Raw genomic sequence first — 20,626 nt, forward strand, 5'->3', positions numbered from 1 at the left:
ATAATGGGTGGCCATCTTGTAGCTTCTTAATAAAGTCAAAAAGCCTGTGGAGATTGCAGATGTCCCCATCAGAGGTAAAAATTATTCATATGATTTCCCAGAATAAAGAGACGATTTGGAGTGCGAATTAATTAGTTTAAATTGCTATCTGGGACATCTCACGTGTATCACATTGCTATGGAGATAGATGATGCAGTGGGTTTCAGTTTTTAAATCTGTGTGCTTGCATCCAGTCAGTTGGCTTTTAGAAAGCTGTTGGCTTTGGGAGCAGCTGGACTCAGGAGCTGAAAGACCATCAGGAATCAATGGTGTTTCAGTTTTGAGGCAGGCCCGTGCTCAAGCTGGGAAATCCAGATTCATGAGATGTTGAAGGTGAACTGGAAGATTTGCCTAGCCGAAGATAGAGGGGGAATTCCCAGCAAAACTCAGATCTTGGAACACAGCTGAGAAATTAAGGAAATCAAAGTGAATTCCTAAGAGCTGTGGTACAATTTAGATTGATCCTAGGAGAAGTGAACAAACCACCAAGGTCCTGTAATGTAGCAGGAATTTTTTGGTGGTGGAAGTAAGTCAAACAAGAGTGTTCTTTTTTCCTTTTAGAGATACAGCACTGAAACAGGCCCTTCGGCCCACCGAGTCTGTGCCAACCAACAACCACCCATTTATACTAATCCTACATTAATCCCATTACCCTCTCATATCTCCACCTTCCCTCAATTCCCCTACCACCTACATATACTAGGGGCAATTTACAATGGCCAATTTACCTATCAACCTGTAAGTCTTTGGCTGTGGGAGGAAACCGGAGCACCCAGCAAAAACCCACACGGTTACAGGGAGAACTTGCAAACTCCGCACAGGCAGTACCCAGAACCGAACGCAGGTTGCTGGAGCTGTGAGGCTGCGGTGCTAACCACTGCGCCACTGTGCTGCCCTGTTCTGTTGAGATTTAGAGTTTAAAGTATTCATCTTCATGTTCCGTTAAGATTTTAAGTTTAAAATATGAGATCCCAAATTGTAGTGTTACGTTAGTAGTGTTTTGTTTTGTTTAACTCTTGTACAGTAAAGTTTTTGTTTAAAATGTAAAAGCTTATGGCATAGTTCTTTCAGTAAGAACTGGGAATTCGATGTTTCCTTTTTAAAAGTTAACAGTCCCTAATGGGATCCTAACAAGTGTCTGTCTGGGGGGCCTCCTCTGGATAGAGGACCTCACTCCTCTCCACCTCCTGCACCAAGGCCTCCAGTGCTGCATTACAGAATTTTGGAGCCCACTCTCTGCTATTTTGTGCCATTCTGCATTTTTCCAGATCGAAATCAGTGGTCGAAGGACATCCAGCACCTGCTCCAGTCAAAATACACCTCCCTTTAAAAGGTGCAAGCTGGTTTTAAGTAGTGTAGTTTAGCTTGAACTCCTGTTAATCTCTCACAACTTTGCACACCCTGCTGAGACATGCAGCCATTCGACAGCACACTGACCATTGTCTGCACTCTACAATCACTTAAATTAGCAGGTATCCCGAAGATTGTGGGCTGCTAGCTTCAGAAGGAATGGGCATGGGTTTATCACACATTGCGAATCTTATGTCTTTTTTTGAGGGCAGAGGCTATTGAATTTTTCCCCCTTAAAGTTTTGTAGCATATATTGCAGACAGCAATTTAGAGTTTTGTCAGATACCGACCTCAATACCATAGAAAAACTAGAGGAGTATAGAAAATGCAAAGCGGAAATTAAAAAGGAAATTAGGAAAGAAGAGAGCATGGAAAAATATTGGCAAGGAAAATCAAAAAAATCCCTAAGATCTTTTATAAATACATAAAGTGAAAGAGGATAACGAAGGAAAGAGTGGGGCCAATTAGAGACTAAAAAGGTAATGTGTGTGTGGAGATGGAAGACATGGGCATGGTTCTTAATGAATATTTTGAGTCTATTTCACAAAAGAGAGGGACAAAGCAGACATTATAGTTAAGGAGGAGTGTAAAATATTGCATGTGATAAACATAGTGAGAGAGGAAATATTAAGGAGTTTATTATCTTTGAAAGTGGATAAATCCCCAGGCCCAGATGAAATGTATCCCAAGCTGCTAAGAGAAGCAAAAGAGGAAATTGCAGAGGCTCTGACCATCATTTTCTACTTCTCTCTGGCTACAGGCATACTGCCAGCAGACTGGAGGATATCTAATTTTTATTTAGAGATACAGCACTGAAACAGGCCCTTTGGCCCACCGAGTCTGTGCTGACCAAGAACCACCCATTTATACGAACCCTACAGTAATCCCATATTCCCTACCACCTACCTACACTAGGGGCAATTCACAATGGCCAATTTACCTATCACCTGCAAGTCTTTGGCGGTGGGAGGAAACCGGAGCACCCGGCAAAAACTCACGCAGTCACAGAGAGAACTTGCAAACTCCGCACAGGCAGTACCCAGAATTGAACCTGGGTCCTTGGAACTGTGAGGCTGCGGTGCTAACCACTGCGCCACTGTGCCACAGTTTAAAAGGAAGGAATGGATAGACTGAGTAATTACAGGCCAGTCAGCCCAACCCACTGGTGAGAAAAGTATTGGAACAAATTCTGAGCAACTGTGTAAATTGTCATTTAGAAAGGCACGGATTAATGAGAGACAGTCACCATGGATTTGTTAAGGCATCTAGGAACATAGGAGCAGGAGTAGGCCATTCAGCCCGTCGAGCTTGCCCTGCCATTCAATATGATCATGGCTGATCATCCATTTCAATGCCTTTTTCCCACACTATCCTCATATCCCCTTACGCCAGTTGTATATTTAGAAATCTGTCATTCTCTGCTTTAAACATGATCAATAACTAAGTTTCCACAACATCAAAAACACCACATAGGCCCAGTTTCCCCAATGTCTCTTCATAGGACATTCCTGCCACCCTGGGAGAAGTCTGGTGAACCTTTGTTATACTCCCTCTATGGCAATAATATCCTTCCTAAGGTAAGGGGACCAAAACTGCACACAGTACTCCAAGTGGTTAGACCTGTATTCTCTAGAGTTTCGAAGAATGAGAGGTGATCTCATTGAAACCTACAAAATACTTAAAGGGATACACAGGGTAGATGCAGCTAAGATGTTTCCCCTGATTGGGGAGTCTAGAACCAGGGGAGACAATTTCAAAATAAGGGGGAAGCCACTTAGGACAGAGATGAGGAGAAATTTCTGTACTCAGAGAGTTGTGGATCTTTGGAATTCTCTACCCCAGAGGGCTGTGGAAGCTCAGTCATTGAGTATGTTTAAAGCAGAGATTGATAGATTTCTAAATACAAATGACATTAGGAGATTTGAGAATTTGTGGATTTGTGTGCGAAAAAGGCATTGAAGTGGATGATCAGCCATGATCATATTGAATGGGGGGGGGGGGGCGGGCTCGATGGGCTGAATGGCCTACTCCTGTTCCTATGTTCCTATCACATATAAGAAGTACTTGGATATGTACTTGAAGTGCCATAACCTACAAGCTACAGACCAAGAGCTGGATAGTAGGATTAGGCTGGATGACTATTTTTCGGCCAGCATATACATGATGGGCTGAATGGCCTCCTTCTGTGCTGTACATTTCTATGATTCTATGATTCAACTCCTTCCCCCTTTGCACCAAATTCCCACTCTCACCAAATTCATGACTTTTGCACTCTGTTCTCGCTGCACTCTTTTCATGACAACTCTGTGCATTAGTTCTATGATCTAGCTCCACCTTTCCTCTCCAAAAGAATATGCATAGTTTGTGCCTGAACTATCTCTTCCCTCAATGTCCTCCATTGCTTTGTTGTTGCTTTACTCTCCAATCGCCATTTCCAATCTACCTCTACTGGGTCCCTTCTTAAAGCACTGAAATTAGTGTCATCAAGTCATAATGGCACAGAAGGAGGCCATTTAGCCCATCAGATCCATGCTGCCTCTCTGTAGAGCAATCCAGTCAGTCCCATTTCCCTGGCTCTATCCTCGTAGTTCTATAGGTTTATTTCCCTCAAGAGCCCATCCAATTTCCTTTTGAAATCAGTCATCGTCTCTGCTTCCACCAACCTCGTAGGCAGTGAGTTCCAGGTCATTACCACTCGCTGAGTAAAAAAAGTTCTTCCTCACATTTCCTCTGTATTTCTTGCCCAAAACATTTAATCTGTGTCCCCTAGTCCTTTTACCATCAGCTAATGGGAACAGTTTTTCTTTGTCTATCTTAGCTAAACCTGTCATAATCTTGTACTCCTCTATCAAATCTCCCCTCAATCTCCTTTGCTCCAAGGAGAACAATCTCAGCTTCTCCAACCCAACCTTGTAGCTAAAATCCCTCATCCCTGGAACCATTCTGGTAAATCTCCTTTGCATCCTCTCAAGGACCCTCACATCCTTCCTAAACTGGATGCAATCCTCTGGCTGGGGCCTAACCAGAACTTTATAAAGCCTCAGCATAACTTAAAAGCAAAATACTGCGGATGCTGGAAATCTGAAACAAAAACAAGAAATGCTGGATTCACTCAGCAGGTCTGGCAGCATCTGTGGAAAGAGAAGCAGAGTTAACGTTTCGGGTCAGTTCCGAAGAAGGGTCACTGACCCGAAACGTTAACTCTGCTTCTCTTTCCACAGATGCTGCCAGACCTGCTCAGCATAACTTCCCTGTTTTTGTACTTAATGCCTCTATTTATGAAGTCCAAGATCCCACATGCTTTGTTAACTACTCTCTCAATATGTTCTGCCACCTTTAAAGATCGATGCACATGCACCCTCAGGTCCCTGTGTCCCTGAACACTCCTTAGAACTGTGCCATTAAATCTATATTACCTTTCCTTATCCCTTTTGCCAAAAAGCATCACCTCTCATTTCTCTGTATTCAATTCCATTGGCCATTTGCCTGCGCATTCTGCCAGCCTCTCTATGTCCTGTTGCAGTTGATTGGTGTTACCCTCACAGTTTGCCACTCCTCAAAGTTTGGTATCATCGGCAAATTTTGAAATTTTGCTGCATTCCAAGTTATTTATGTATATCAAAAAAAAAGCAGTGGTCCTCGCATTGATCCTTGGGGAACACCACCGTCTACCATTCTCCAGTCTGAAAAACAACCATTTACTGTGACTCATTGTTTTCTGTCTTTAAGCCAACTTTTTATCCAATTGGACACTGACCCTCCTATTCTATGAGCCTCAATTTTGTTGAGCAACCTTTTAAGTGGTACTTTGTCAAAGGGTTTCTTAAAATCTATTTAGACAACTAGCTCTTTCCCAGTTGAGCTATTTTACCGTTGATAGTTTCTGATCTCTTTCCATAATTACTTTGAAACAAATTTTGTTGTAATTACTGTTAGCTTGATCATCTCCGACTGCAACATACTCTGCTTGCTCTCATTTATTTCCCAGAATTGTTTGCTTTCTTGTTGGATTCGAGACTTATTGGGATGGATTTTAAGAAGCCCTTGATGTCGGGATCCATGGCGGGGGGGGCCTGAAGATGGCCCTGGATGAGGCCCATCACAGACCTCGACGCCGGCAGGGCCTGAACCCGATCCTCTCAGTGGCGGCAGTGTATCGTGGTGCATGCTGCTCGGCGAAGGGGGGAAATTACCATTTGCAAATAAAAAAATAAACAGATTTGCACGTATTTACCATTAATCTTGATGGCCCACTGCGATCTTCAGCCTGGCAGGCAGCACTCCTGTGCCTTCGGATCCCTGTCCGGGCATACGAGGTGCAACACTGGTGGGGTTTGGGGAGGAGGTAATTTTCTCAGTGCGGGGGATGGGGGTGGGGAATGGGGTCAATTTATGGGTTTTGGGGATGGTGGGAAGGGTCAAAGTTTAAAGTTTGTGCAGTTTGGTGGGGGAAGCTCAGACGGTAAAGGTAAGTGTTTTGGGGGGGTGGTAAAGGGCAAATAATTAACTTAATTGTTATTGAAGAGCTGGGAGAGGGGAATATTTAAATATACCGGTAGGGCTAGCAGCATGATTGGGCGGGGGGGTGGGGAGGGGCTTATAAAATTCTGCCCATTGATTGAGAAAGTTCTCCTGTACATATATTGGAAACCCCTCTCCTTCCCTATCCTTTAACACGATATCTTTCCGAGTTTATATTAGGGTAATGAAAATCTAATAATACCACTCTATTTTTGTTATACGCCTTTGAAATTTGCCCACAAATTTGCCCATCTATCTCCTTCCCATTGTTTGGAGCTCTGTAAAATGAAACCCAACAATGTCATATCTTCCCCTCTGCTCCTCAACTCAAACCTAATCGATTCAGTTGTAGAACCATCTAGTTAGACCTTTCCATTTAGAATTGGAACATCAATACTGCCATGCCTGTTTCTCATTTTACTTCTCTATCATTCCTGAAACTTGCTAACCTGGAACAGTAAAAACCCATTTCTGGCCTTGTTGGAGCCATGTCCCTGTTAATGCAACCATGTCATAATCCCAATTTGCACCTGCAGCTTACCAACCTTACTATTTAAACGATGGGCATTGACACACATACAATTTACCACCTTCTACATCATTTTTGCTATTTTCCTCACTTTAGTCTCTGCATTTCTGTGAATATTTCTAAGTTTACCTCTCTTTATATCTCTCTGTCCTCTGATCTCATTTCTGCTCATTTCTGGTTCCCCTCCCCCCTGCCAGATTAGTTCAAACCCTTCATGACAAATTTTGCATTCAGTGATATGCAAATGAGTTTGAATGGAAAATTAGGGAAAAGAACACTTCACAAAATGGGGCAATTTGCGCCGGAATCACCAACTCAAGGTAGAAACTCCACCCCTGTATGTTGATGCGATTTGTGAGGTTAATAGAGTTACAGTCAGTAACACAGGGCATAACAGGAGGTGGGGACTGTTACTGAGGGAAATCACTGCACATTAGCCAAGATAGCCACTCTGGATGACACCCACATGATTATTAATGGTTGGTTAGGGATCTGACATAGAATCAGAGAATGATACAGCAAGAAGGAGGCCATTCAGCCCAACATGCTTGTGCTAACTCTGTGAAAGATGTTTCTGTCACACTTCATCCCCTTCCCTTCAACCATTTATTTAACCTGCTCTGAAATGTAGCCATCATCTCTGCTTCAATCACTGACTCTGGGAATACATTCCACAGCTTCATAATCTACTGGGGAAAATGTTTCTCCTGCTCTCTATCCGTAAACTCAAATTTAATCATGTCCCTCGTCCCACGCCCCTCATCGCTGAAAGCTCTCTGTTTCTATTTATTTTGTCCCATCCCTTAATCATTTTATCAAATGACCCCACAATCTTCTCTGCTCAAATGAAAACAAGCTCCACATCCTTAAGTTATCCTGATAACTCCTGTCGCTGATACCCATCTAAAGGAGCTTCACTGGTGGAGACTTCCAGTAAATGGAGAGAAATTCCAAGACTAATGAGCATAGAAGCAGAAAAACTTCCTGGGTTCGATTCAAAGTCAGCTCTCAACAGTGGCAGGACAGTTAATTCCCTGCACACAGGAACTGGTTAGTTGTCCAAGTTGTTGAATGAATGCAGATTCAAATACAGAACAGGGGGAGGTGCAAGGGAGGGACTGGGGCAGGAGCTGGTTGAGGGGCTGTGGATGCTGGGAGTGAGGCAGGGGGAGGGGCCGGGAGGGATTGGGCTGGGGCTAAGGAGGGACTGGAGCATGGCAGGGGGAGGGCTGGAGAGGACAAAAGGAGGGACTGTGCAGGGGCTGGTGGCCAGTGAGGGACTGGGGGAGGGACTGGAGAAATGGCAAAAGAGGGGTTTGGCGCAGAGCTGTTGGAGGGGCTGGGGGAGCTGGGAGTGAAGTGCTGGGAGTGAGGCTGAGGGAGGGACTGGATTTGGGCTACTGAGGAGCTGGGGGAGGGGAAGGGGCTGAGGGAGAGGCTGGGGAGGGGCTGGGCAGGGTAAGGGCTGAGGGAGGGGCTTTGTGAGGGGCTGGGAGAGGGGCTAGGCAGCAGTTGGGGGAAAGCCTGGGTGAAGGACATCCCTAAGTGCTTTACACTCAATGCATTGCCTTTGGAGTGTCATCACTGCTGCAGAATGCAGGAAACACAGCAGCCAATTTGGGCACAGCAAGCTGCCACAAATAGCAATGAGATAATGACCAGATAATCTGTTTTAATGATGTTGGTTTAAGGTAATTAGCAAAAGAAGTAGGAGGCAGATGAGGACAAACCTTTTACACAACAACCTGACACCTTGTGATCTGGAATTCACAGCCTGAACTTTCAGAAGGTGATTAGAAATACACTTGAAGGGAAATAAATGACAGGGCTATGAGAACAGAGCAGAGGAGTGGGACTAATTGGACAGCTCTTTCAAAATGCCAGCACAGGTTTGATGGGCTGAATGGCCTCTTTGTGCTGTAAGCTTCTATGATTCTATAATTCAGAAATAAATATTTACCAGGGTTACTGGCGAAAACTGCCAGGTTCATCTTCAAAGTCACGCCACGGGATCTTTTATGCTCATCTGAGAGGACAGCATGGCCTCAATTTAACATCTCATCCAAAAGATGGCACTTCTAACAGTGCAGCACTCCCTCAATACTGCACTGGAGTGTTAGCCTAGAATATGTCAAATCTCTGAGTTAAACCCACAATCTCTCACTCAGAGGTGATGTGTGATCACTGAGTCACTGGTGTTGACTTCACGTATGGACTCACCTGCTTCTCATATGAAGTCTGACTCTGAAGAGCTTCTGTTGACTGGAGGACCTGGTCTTTGATTGACTCACTGGGCCTTCTCCGTCTTTCCATAGGTAGTGACAATACTTTGCCAGCAGTTTGAAATATTCCACTACCGGATGATAGGCCGACGGTACTTGTCTTATTTACTGAGTGTGAAGTTTCGGGTGCTTTGGAGTTTGCAATATTGGAGGCAGACAAGGTTTGAAAATATGGCAAGGCCTCATTGTTTGATTGTTCTGGGATTGCAGCCCAAGAAACAACTGGCAACACAGAAACAGTGGAGTTGTGTGAGCTGGTTAGCTCGTGCACAACATTCTTGGCTGTCGAGAGGTTCTGGAGTTGAGACATGGCTGAGATTTGAGGAAGTGACCACACAGGGATCGGAGAGCAGAGTGAGACAACAGAACACTCAGAGACTGGCGATGTCCTGGCAACTGTGGAGCATTCAGGAAGCAATGGGCTTTGTAATGGAACCAGAGCTGAAACAATCATTGACATTGAACTGCTGGGAACAGCTGATGTAACCAAAGCCTCTCCTGATTGATGAAGAGAAAAATCAACATTTGACAGAGGGGTGGATTCAATGAGGACCTTGGACTGTAGCTCGGTGGGTTGTAGTACAACTGCACTTGAAGCCAACATATGTGCCTGCGAATTGGGGCTCTTTAAGACTTGCTGTTTTCCATTTAAAATCTGTGCTTGATCTAAAAAAAAATTATGAAAATCACAGGCAGTGATTAGCAGTCAGAAATGTTCCTTGAGCAAGGCAAACAAAAACTATTAAACCACAACAATTATAGTGTATTAGTATGAGCATAAACAAAAACACACATTCACAGATCACATTCTGTCCCAGTCCCTCCATCTGTCCCAGTCCCTCACCGTCTGTCCCAGTCCTTCACCGTCTGTCCCAGTCCTTCACTGTCTGTCCCAGTCCCTCACCGTCAGTCCCAGTCCTTCACAGTCTGTCCCAGTCCGTCACCATCAGTCCCAGTCCTTCACAGTCTGTCCCAGTCCTTCACCGTCAGTCCCAGTCCCTCACCGTCTGTCCCAGTCCGTCACCATCAGTCCCAGTCCTTCACAGTCTGTCCCAGTCCCTCACCGTCTGTCCCAGTCCCTCACCATCTGTCACATGCCCTCACAGTCTGTCCCATTCCTTCCGTCTGTCCCAGTCCCTCACCGTCTGTCCCAGTCCCTCCATCTGTCCCAGTCCCTCACCGTCTGTCCCAGTCCTTCACAGTCTGTCCCAGTCCTTCACCGTCAGTCCCAGTCCGTCACCGTCAGTCCCAGTCCTTCACAGTCTGTCCCAGTCCCTCACCGTCTGTCCCAGTCCCTCACCATCTGTCACATGCCCTCACAGTCTGTCCCATTCCTTCCGTCTGTCCCAGTCCCTCACCGTCTGTCCCAGGCCCTCACACTCTGTCCCAGTCCCTCACCGTCTGTCCCAGTCCCTCCGTCTGTCCCAGTCCATCACCGTCTGTCCCAGTCCTTCACAGTCTGTCCCAGTCCCTCACCGTCTGACCCAATCCCTCCGTCTGTCCCAGTCCCTCACCGTCTGTCCCAGTCCTTCACAGTCTGTCCCAGTCCCTCACCGTCTGTCCCAGTCCCTCACCGTCTGTCACATGCCCTCACAGTCTGCCCCATTCCCTCAGTCTGTCCCAGTCCTTCACAGTCCCTCACCGTCAATCCCGGGCCCTCACAGTCTGCCCCATTCCCTCAGTCTGTCCCAGGCCCTCACAGTCTGTCACAGTCCCTCAGTCTGTCCTAGGCCTTCATTGTCTGTCCCAGTCCCTCACCATCTGTCCCAGGCTCTCACAGTCTGTCACAGTCCCTCAGTCTGTCCCATTCCCTCAGAGTCTGCCCCATTCCCTGAGTCTGTCCCAGTCCCTCACCTTCTGTCCCAGGCCCTCACAGTCTGTCACAGACCGTCCCACACCCTCACAGTCTGCCCCATTCCCTCAGTATGTCTCAGTCCCTCACCGTCTGTCCCAGTCCCTCACCATCTGTCCCAGTCCCTCACATTCTGTCCCAGTCTGTCCCAGTCACTCACCGTCTGTCCCAGTCCTTCAACGTCTGTCCCAGTCCTTCACAGTCTGTCCCAGTCCCTTACCGTCTGTCCCAGGCCCTCACCGTCTGTCACAGTCCCTCAGTCTGTCCCATTCCCTCAGACTGTCCCAGTCCCTCACCTGCTGTCCCTGTCCTTCACAGTCTGTCCCAGTCCCTTGCAGTCTGTCCCAGTCCTTCACAGTCGGTCCCAGTCTGTCCCAGTTCCTCACAGTCTGTCCCAGTCCCTTGCAGTCTGTCCCAGTCCTTCACAGTCGGTCCCAGTCTGTCCCAGTCCCTCACCGTCTGTCCCAGGCCCTCACCGTCTGTCACAGTCCCTCAGTCTGTCCCATTCCCTCAGAATGTCTCAGTCCCTCACCATCTGTCCCAGTCCCTCACAGACTGTCTCAGTCCCTCACCGTCTGTCTCAGTCCCTCACCATCTGTCCCAGTCCCTCACCGTCTGTCCCAGTCCCTCACCATCTGTCCCAGTCCCTCACCGTCTGTCCCAGTCTCTCACCGTCTGCCCCAGTCTCTCACTGTCTGTCCCAGTCCTTCACAGTCCCTCACAGCCATCCCAGTCCCTCACCATCTGTCCCAGTCCATCACAGTCTGTCCCAGTCCCTCACAGTCTGTCCCAGTCCCTCATAGTCTGTCCCAGTCCCTCGCAGTCTGTCCCTGTCCTTCACAGTCTGTTCCAGTCCCTCGCAGTCTGTCCCTGTCCTTAACAGTTTGTCCCAGTCCTTCACAGTCGGTCCCAGTCTGTCCCAGTTCCTCACAGTCTGTCCCAGTTCTTTACCGTCTGTCCCAGTCCCTCACCGTCCGTCCCAGTCCCTCCGTCTGTCCCAGTCCCTCACCGTCTGTCCCAGTCCTTCACAGTCTGTCCCAGTCCCTCACCGTCTGTCCCAGTCCCTCACCATCTGTCACATGCCCTCACAGCCTGTCCCATTCCTTCCGTCTGTCCCAGTCCCTCACCGTCTGTCCCAGGCCCTCACACTCTGTCCCAGTCCCTCACCGTCTGTCCCAGTCCCTCCGTCTGTCCCAGTCCATCACCGTCTGTCCCAGTCCTTCACAGTCTGTCCCAGTCCCTCACCGTCTGACCCAGTCCCTCCGTCTGTCCCAGTCCCTCACCGTCTGTCCCAGTCCTTCACAGTCTGTCCCAGTCCCTCACCGTCTGTCCCAGTCCCTCACCGTCTGTCACATGTCCTCACAGTCTGCCCCATTCCCTCAGTCTGTCCCAGTCCTTCACAGTCCCTCACCGTCATTCCCGGGCCCTCACAGTCTGCCCCATTCCCTCAGTCTGTCCCAGGCCCTCACAGTCTGTCACAGTCCCTCAGTCTGTCCTAGGCCTTCATTGTCTGTCCCAGTCCCTCACCATCTGTCCCAGGCTCTCACAGTCTGTCACAGTCCCTCAGTCTGTCCCATTCCCTCAGAGTCTGCCCCATTCCCTGAGTCTGTCCCAGTCCCTCACCTTCTGTCCCAGGCCCTCACAGTCTGTCACAGACCGTCCCACACCCTCACAGTCTGCCCCATTCCCTCAGTATGTCTCAGTCCCTCACCGTCTGTCCCAGTCCCTCACCATCTGTCCCAGTCCCTCACATTCTGTCCCAGTCTGTCCCAGTCACTCACCGTCTGTCCCAGTCCTTCAACGTCTGTCCCAGTCCTTCACAGTCTGTCCCAGTCCCTTACCGTCTGTCCCAGGCCCTCACCGTCTGTCACAGTCCCTCAGTCTGTCCCATTCCCTCAGACTGTCCCAGTCCCTCACATGCTGTCCCTGTCCTTCACAGTCTGTCCCAGTCCCTTGCAGTCTGTCCCAGTCCTTCACAGTCGGTCCCAGTCTGTCCCAGTCCCTCACCGTCTGTCCCAGGCCCTCACCGTCTGTCACAGTCCCTCAGTCTGTCCCATTCCCTCAGAATGTCTCAGTCCCTCACCATCTGTCCCAGTCCCTCACAGACTGTCTCAGTCCCTCACCGTCTGTCTCAGTCCCTCACCATCTGTCCCAGTCCCTCACCGTCTGTCCCAGTCCCTCACCATCTGTCCCAGTCCCTCACCGTCTGTCCCAGTCTCTCACCGTCTGCCCCAGTCTCTCGCTGTCTGTCCCAGTCCTTCACAGTCCCTCACAGCCATCCCAGTCCCTCACCATCTGTCCCAGTCCTTCACAGTCTGTCCCAGTCCCTCATAGTCTGTCCCAGTCCCTCGCAGTCTGTCCCTGTCCTTCACAGTCTGTTCCAGTCCCTTGCAGTCTGTCCCAGTCCTTCACAGTCGGTCCCAGTCTGTCCCAGTTCCTCACAGTCTGTCCCAGTTCTTCACCGTCTGTCCCAGTCCCTCACCGTCTGTCCCAGTCCCTCCGTCTGTCCCAGTCCCTCACCGTCTGTCCCAGTCCTTCACAGTCTGTCCCAGTCCCTCACCGACTGTCCCAGTCCCTCACCTCTGTCCCAGGCCCTCACAGTCTGTCCCAGTCCCTCACCGTCTGTCACATGCCCTCGCAGTCTGTCCCAGTCCTTCCGTCTGTCCCAGTCCCTCATAGTCTGCCACATTCCCTAAGTCTGTCCCAGTCCCTGACAGTCTGTCCCAGTCCTTCACAGTCCCTCACCATCTGTCCCGGGCCCTCACAGTCTGGCCCATTCCCTCAGCCTGTCCCAGTCCCTCACAGTCTGTCACAGTCCCTCAGTCTGTCTCAGTCCCTCATTGTCTGTCCCAGTCCCTCACCATCTGTCCCAGTCACCCACCGTCTGTCCCAGTCCTTCAACGTCTGTCCCAGTCCTTCACAGTCTGTCCCAGTCCCTCACCGTCTGTCCCAGGCCCTCACCGTCTGTCACAGTCCCTCACCGTCTGTCCCAGGCCCTCACCGTCTGTCACAGTCCCTCAGTCTTTCCCTTTCCCTCATAGTCTGCCCCATTACCTCAGACTGTCCCAGTCCTTCACCTTCTGTCCCAGGCCCTCACAGACTGTCTCAGTCCCTCACCGTCTGTCCCAGTCCCTCACCGTCTGCCCCAGTCCCTCACCGTCTGTCCCAGTCTGTCCCAGTTCATCACAGTCTGCCCCAGTTCCTCACCGTCTGCCCCAGTTCCTCACCGTCTGTCCCAGTCCCTCACCATCTGTCCAAATCCCTCGCCGTCTGTCCAAGTCCCTCGCCGTCTGTCCCAGTCCTTCGCTGTCTGTACCAGTCCCTCATCGTCTGTCCAAGTCCTTGACTGTCTGTCCCAGTCCTTCACAGTCTGTACCAGTCCTTCACAGTCGGTCCCAGTCCCTCGCAGTCTGTCCCTGTCCTTCACAGTCTGTCCCAGTCCTTCACAGTCGGTCCCAGTCCCTCAACGTCTGTCCCAGTCCCTCACAGTCTGTCCCAGTCTGTCCCAGTTCCTCACAGACTGCCCCAGTTCCTCACCATCTGTCCCAGTCCCTCGCTGTCTGTCCCAGTTCCTCACCATCTGTCCCAGTCCCTCGCTGTCTGTCCCAGTCCCTCACCGTCTGTCCCAGTCCCTCACCTTCTGTCCCAGTCCCTCGCCTTCTGTCCCAGTCCTTCACAGTCTGTCCCAGTCCCTCACCGTCTGTCCCAGTCCTTCACAGTGGGTCCCAGTCCCTCGCAGCCTGTCGCAGTCCTTCACATTCTGTCCCTATCCTTCACAGTCTGTCCCAGTCCCTCACCTTCTGTCCCAGGCCCTCACAGTCCGTTGCAGTCCGTCCCACAAAGTCACAGTCTGCCCCATTCCCTCAGTCTGTCTCAGTCCCTCACCGTCTGTCCCAGTCCCTCAAGGTCTGTCCCAGTTCCTCACAGTCTGTCCCAGTTCCTCACCGTCTGTCCCAGTCCCTCACCAACTGTCCAAATCCCTCGCCGTCTGTGCAAGTCCCTCACCGTCTGTCGCAGTCTGTCCCAGTTCCTCACAGTCTGCCCCAGTTCCTCACCGTCTGTCCCAGTCCTTAGCTGTCTGTCCCAATCCCTCACCGTCTGTCCAAGTCCTTGACTGTCTGTCCCAGTCCTTCACAGTCTGTCCCAGTCCTTCACAGTCGGTCCCAGTCCCTCAACGTCTGTCCCAGTCTCTCACAGTCTGTCCCAGTCTGTCCCAGTTCCTCACAGTCTGCCCCAGTTCCTCACAGTCTGCCCCAGTTCCTCACCGTCTGTCCCAGTCCTTCGCAGTCTGTCGCAGTCCTTCACAGTCTGTCCCAGTCCTTCACAGTCTGTCCCTGTCCCTCGCAGTCTGTCCAAGTCCTTAACCTTCTGTCCAAGTCCTTAACAGTCTGTCCCAGTCCCTCACCTTCTGTCCCAGTCCCTGACCGTCTGTCCCAGTCCTTCACAGTCTGTCCCTGTCCCTCGCAGTCTGTCCAAGTCCTTAACCTTCTGTCCAAGTCCTTAACAGTCTGTCCCAGTCCCTCACCTTCTGTCCCAGTCCCTGACCGTCTGTCCCAGTACTTCACAGTCGGTCCCAGTCCCTCGTAGTCTGTCCCTGTCCTTAACCTTCTGTCCAAGTCCTTAACAGTCTGTCCCTGTCCTTCACAGTCTGTACCAGTACTTCACAGTCGGTCCCATTCCCTCACATTTTGTCCCAGTCCCTGACCGTCTGTCCCAGTCCCTCACCATCTGTCCCAGTCCTTCACCTTCTGTCCCTGTCCTTCACAGTACGTCCCAGTCCTTCACAGTTGGTTCCAGTCCCTCGCAGTCTGTCCCTGTCCTTCACAGTCTGTACCAGTCATTCACAGTCGGTCCCAGTCCCTCACAGTCTGTCCCTGTCCTTAACCTTCTGTCCAAGTCATTAACAGTCTGTCCCAGTTCCTCACCATCTGTCCCAGTCCCTCAAAATCTGTCCAAATCCTTCGCCGTCTGTCCCACTCCCTCACCGTCTGTCCAAGTCCCTCATTGTCTGTCCCAGTCACTCACCGTCTGTCCCAGTCCTTCACCGTCTGTCCCAGTCCTTCACAGTCTGTCCCAGTCCTTCACAGTCGGTCCCAGTCCCTCGCAGTCTGTCCCAGTCCTTCACAGTCTGTCCCAGTCCTTCACAGTCGGTCCCAGACCCTCGCAGTCTGTCCCAGTCCTTCACAGTCTGTCCCAGTCCTTCACAGTCGGTCCCAGTCCCTCACCGTCTGTCCCAGTCCTTCACCGTCTGTCCCAGTCCTTCACAGTCTGTCCCAGTCCTTCACAGTCGGTCCCAGTCCCTCGCAGTCTGTCCCAGTCCTTCACAGTCTGTCCCAGTCCTTCACAGTCGGTCCCAGTCCCTCGCAGTCTGTCCCAGTCCTTCACAGTCTGTCCCAGTCCTTCACAGTCGGTCCCAGTCCCTCACCGTCTGTCCCATGCCCTCACCGTCTGTCACAGTCCATCAATCTGTCCCATAGCCTCATAGCCTGCCCCATTCCCTCAGACTGTCTCAGTCCCTCACCGTCTGTTCCAGTCCCTCACCGTCTGTCCCAGTCCCTCACAGTCTGTCTCAGACTGTCCCAGTTCCTCACAGTCTATCCCAGTTCCTCACCGTCTGACCCAGTCCCTCACCATCTGTCCAAATCCCTCGCCGTCTGTCCCACTCCCTCACCGTCTGACCAAGTCCCTCACTGCTGTCCCAGTCCCTCACAGTCTGTCCAAGTTCCTCACAGTCTGTCCCAGTTCCTCACCGTCTGTCCCAGTCCCTCGCAGTCTGTCCCTGTCCTTCACAGTCTGTCCCAGTCCTTCACAGTCGGTCCCTGTCCTTAACCTTCTGTCCAAGTCCTTACCAGTCTGTCCCAGTCCTTCACCATCTGTCCCAGTCCCTCACCTTCTGTCCCAGTCCTTCACTGTCTGTCCCAGTCCTTCACAGTCTGTCCCAGTCCCTCACCATCTGTCCCAGTCCCTCACCTTCTGTCCCAGTCCTTCACTGTCTGTCCCAGTCCTTCACCTTCTGTCCCAGTCCCTGACTGTCTGTCCCAGTCCCTCACCTTCTGTCCCAGTCCCTGACTGTCTGTCCCAGTCCTTCACCTTCTGTCCAAGTCCTTGATCGTCTGTCCCAGTCCTTCACATTCTGTCCCAGTCCTTAACAGACTGTCCCAGTCCCTGACCGTCTGTCCCAGTCCTTCACCTTCTGTCCCAGTCCCTGACCGTCTGTCCCAGTCCTTCACCTTCTGTCCCAGTCCCTGACCGTCTGTCCCAGTCCTTCACCTTCTGTCCCAGTCCCTGACCGTCTGTCCCAGTCCTTCACCTTCTGTCCCAGTCCCTGACTGTCTGTCCCAGTCCTTCACCTTCTGTCCCAGTCCCTGACCGTCTGTCCCAGTCCTTCACCTTCTGTCCCAGTCCCTGACCGTCTGTCCCAGTCCTTCACCTTCTGTCCCAGTCCCTGACTGTCTGTCCCAGTCCTTCACCTTCTGTCCAAGTCCTTGATCGTCTGTCCCAGTCCTTCACATTCTGTCCCAGTCCTTAACAGACTGTCCCAGTCCCTCACAGTCTGTCCCTATCCTTCACAGTCGGTCCCAGTCCTCCACCACCATACACCACTCCAGCGCCCGACACCACTCTGCCTCCCTACACCACTCCACCTCCCTACACCTCTCCACCTCGCTACACCACTCCACCTCCCTACACCACAACACATCCCTGCACCTCTCCACCTCCTGACACCTCTCCACAACCCTAGATCTCTCCTCCACCCTCCACCACTGCAGCGCCCGACACCACTCCGCCTCCCTACGCCTCTCCATCTCCCTACTCCTCTCCACCTCCCGACTCCTCTCCACCACCCTACACTTCCACCATATCCCTACACCTCTCCACCACACTGCAGATCTCGACCTCCCTACACCTCTCCACCACCCTCCACCACTCCACCTCCCTACACCTCTCCACCACACTACAGCGCTCCACCACCCTACACCACTACGCCTCCCGACACCTCTCCATCCCCCTACACCTCTCCACCATTCTACAGCTCTCCTCCGCCCTACACCTCCACACCACCCTACACCACTCCGCCTCCCAACACCTCTCCACCTCCCTACACCATTCCACCACCCGACATCCCTCCACCTCCCTAAACCACACCACCTCACTGCACATCACCACCTCCCTACAACTCTCCGCCACCCTAAACCTCTCCGCCAAACTTCACCACTCCACCTCCCTACACCACTCAGCCTCAATACACCACTCCATGAGCCTACACATCTCCACCTCCCTGCACCTCACCACCTCCCTACACCTCTGCACTTCCCTACAACACACTACCTCCCCGCGCCTCTCCAACGCCCTACACCACTCCGCCTCCCTACACCTCTCCATCTCCCTACACTTCTCCACCTCCATCCACCTCTCCACCACCCTACACGTCCGCCACCTCCCTACACCACTCCGCCTCCCTACACCTCTCCACCACCCGACACCTCTCCACCTCCCTACACCACTCCACCTCCCTACACCTCTCCACCTCCCTACACCTCTCCACCTCCCTACACCACTCCACCTCCCTACACCTCTCCACCTCCCTACACCACTCCGCCTCCCTACACCACTACGCCTCCCTACACCTCTCCACCTCCCTACACCTCTCCACCACCCGACACCACTCCACCTCCCTACACCTCTCCACCTCCCTACACCTCTCCACCTCCCTACACCACTCCGCCTCCCTACACCACTCCGCCTCCCTACACCACTCCGCCTCCCTACACCTCTCCACCACCCGACAGCACTCCACCTCCCTACACCTCTCCACCTCCCTACAACTCTCCAACACCCTACATCTCTCCACCTCCCTACACCACACCACCTCCCTACACCACACCACCTCCCTACACCTCTCCACCTCCCTACACCTCTCCACCTCCCTACACCTCTCCACCACCCTACACCTCTCCACCTCCCTACACCACAACACCTCCCTACACCACACCACCTCCCTACACCTCTCCACCTCCCTACACCTCTCCACCACCCTACACGTCCGCCACCTCCCTACACCACACCACCTCCCTACACCTCTCCACCTCCCTACACCTCTCCACCTCCCTACACCACACCACCTCCCTACACCTCTCCAACTCCCTACACCTCTCCACCACCCTACACCTCTCCACCTCCCTACACCACACCACCTCCCTACACCTCTCCACCGCCCTACACCTCTCCACCACCCTACACCTCTCCACCTCCCTACACCACACCACCTCCCTACACCTCTCCACCACCCTACACCTCTCCACCTCCCTACACCACACCACCTCCCTACACCTCTCCACCTCCCTACACCTCTCCACCACCCTACACCTCTCCACCTCCCTACACCTCTCCACCTCCCTACACCTCTCCACCTCCCTACACCTCTCCACCTCCCTACACCTCTCCACCACCCTACACCTCTCCACCTCCCTACACCACACCACCTCCCTACACCTCTCCACCTCCCTACACCACACCACCTCCCTACACCTCTCCACCACCCTACACCTCTCCACCTCCCTACACCTCTCCACCACCCTACACCTCTCCACCTCCCTACACCTCTCCACCTCCCTACACCTCTCCAACTCCCTACACCTCTCCAACACCCTACACCTCTCCAACACCCTACACCACTCCACCTCCCTGCACCTCTCCACCTCCCTACACCTCTCCAACTCCCTACACCTCTCCAACACCCTACACCTCTCCACCTCCCTACACCTCTCCACCTCCCTACACCTCTCCAACACCATACACCACTCCACCTCCCTACACCTCTCCACCTCCCTACACCTCTCCACCTCCCTACACCTCTCCACCTCCCTACACCTCTCCAACTCCCTAAACCTCTCCAACTCCCTACACCTCTCCACCTCCCTACACCTCTCCAACTCCCGACACCTCTCCACCTCCCTACACCTCTCCAACACCCTACACCTCTCCAACACCCTACACCTCTCCACCTCCCTACACCTCTCCAACTCCCGACACCTCTCCACCTCCCTACGCCTCTCCACCACCCTACACCTCTCCACCACCCTGCAGAGCTCGACCTCCCTACACCTCTCCACCACCCTCCACCACTCCACCTCCCTGCACCACTCCACCTCCCTACACCTCTCCACCACCCTGCAGAGCTCGACCTCCCTACACCTCTCCACCACCCGACACCTCTCCACCTCCCTGCACCACTCCACCTCCCTACACCTCTCCACCTCCCTGCACCACTCCACCTCCCTACACCTCTCCACCTCCCTACACCTCTCCACCACCCTACACCTCTCCACCACCCTGCAGATCTCGACCTCCCTACACCTCTCCACCTCCCTGCACCTCTCCACCTCCCTACACCTCTCCACCTCCCTACACCTCTCCACCACCCTACACCTCTCCACCTCCCTACACCACTCCACCTCCCTACACCACTCCACCTCCCTACACCTCTCCACCACCCTACACCTCTCCACCTCCCTACACCTCTCCACCTCCCTACACCTCTCCAACACCCTACACCACTCCACCTCCCTACACCTCTCCACCTCCCTACACCACTCCACCTCCCTACACCTCTCCACCACCCGACACCTCTCCAACTCCCTACACCTCTCCACCTCCCTACACCTCTCCCACTCCCTACACCTCTCCAACTCCCTACACCTCTCCACCTCCCTACACCTCTCCAACTCCCGACACCTCTCCAACTCCCTACACCTCTCCACCTCCCTACACCTCTCCAACTCCCGACACCTCTCCAACTCCCTACACCTCTCCAACTCCCTACACCTCTCCACCACCCTACACCTCTCCACCACCCTGCAGATCTCGACCTCCCTACACCTCTCCACCTCCCTGCACCACTCCACCTCCCTACACCTCTCCACCTCCCTACACCTCTCCAACTCCCGACACCTCTCCAACTCCCTACACCTCTCCACCTCCCTACACCTCTCCAACTCCCGACACCTCTCCAACTCCCTACACCTCTCCACCTCCCTACACCTCTCCAACTCC

The 20,626-nt window shown here is 52.4% G+C and overlaps 1 protein-coding gene across 1 annotated transcript in view; it reads right to left on the minus strand.

Moving 5' to 3' along the window:
* LOC137377992 (zinc finger protein 40-like) overlaps positions 1-20,626 on the minus strand; it is a 471,510-nt gene that overhangs the window by 7,902 nt on the left and 442,982 nt on the right. The window contains exon 6 of the mRNA XM_068048017.1: positions 8,660-9,387. Within this exon, the coding sequence (XP_067904118.1) occupies positions 8,660-9,387 (728 nt within the window). The remainder of the gene's footprint in view (positions 1-8,659; positions 9,388-20,626) is intronic.

The sequence above is a fragment of the Heterodontus francisci genome, chromosome 16, assembly GCF_036365525.1.
Source record: "Heterodontus francisci isolate sHetFra1 chromosome 16, sHetFra1.hap1, whole genome shotgun sequence".
NCBI classification, from domain to species: Eukaryota; Metazoa; Chordata; class Chondrichthyes; order Heterodontiformes; family Heterodontidae; genus Heterodontus; species Heterodontus francisci.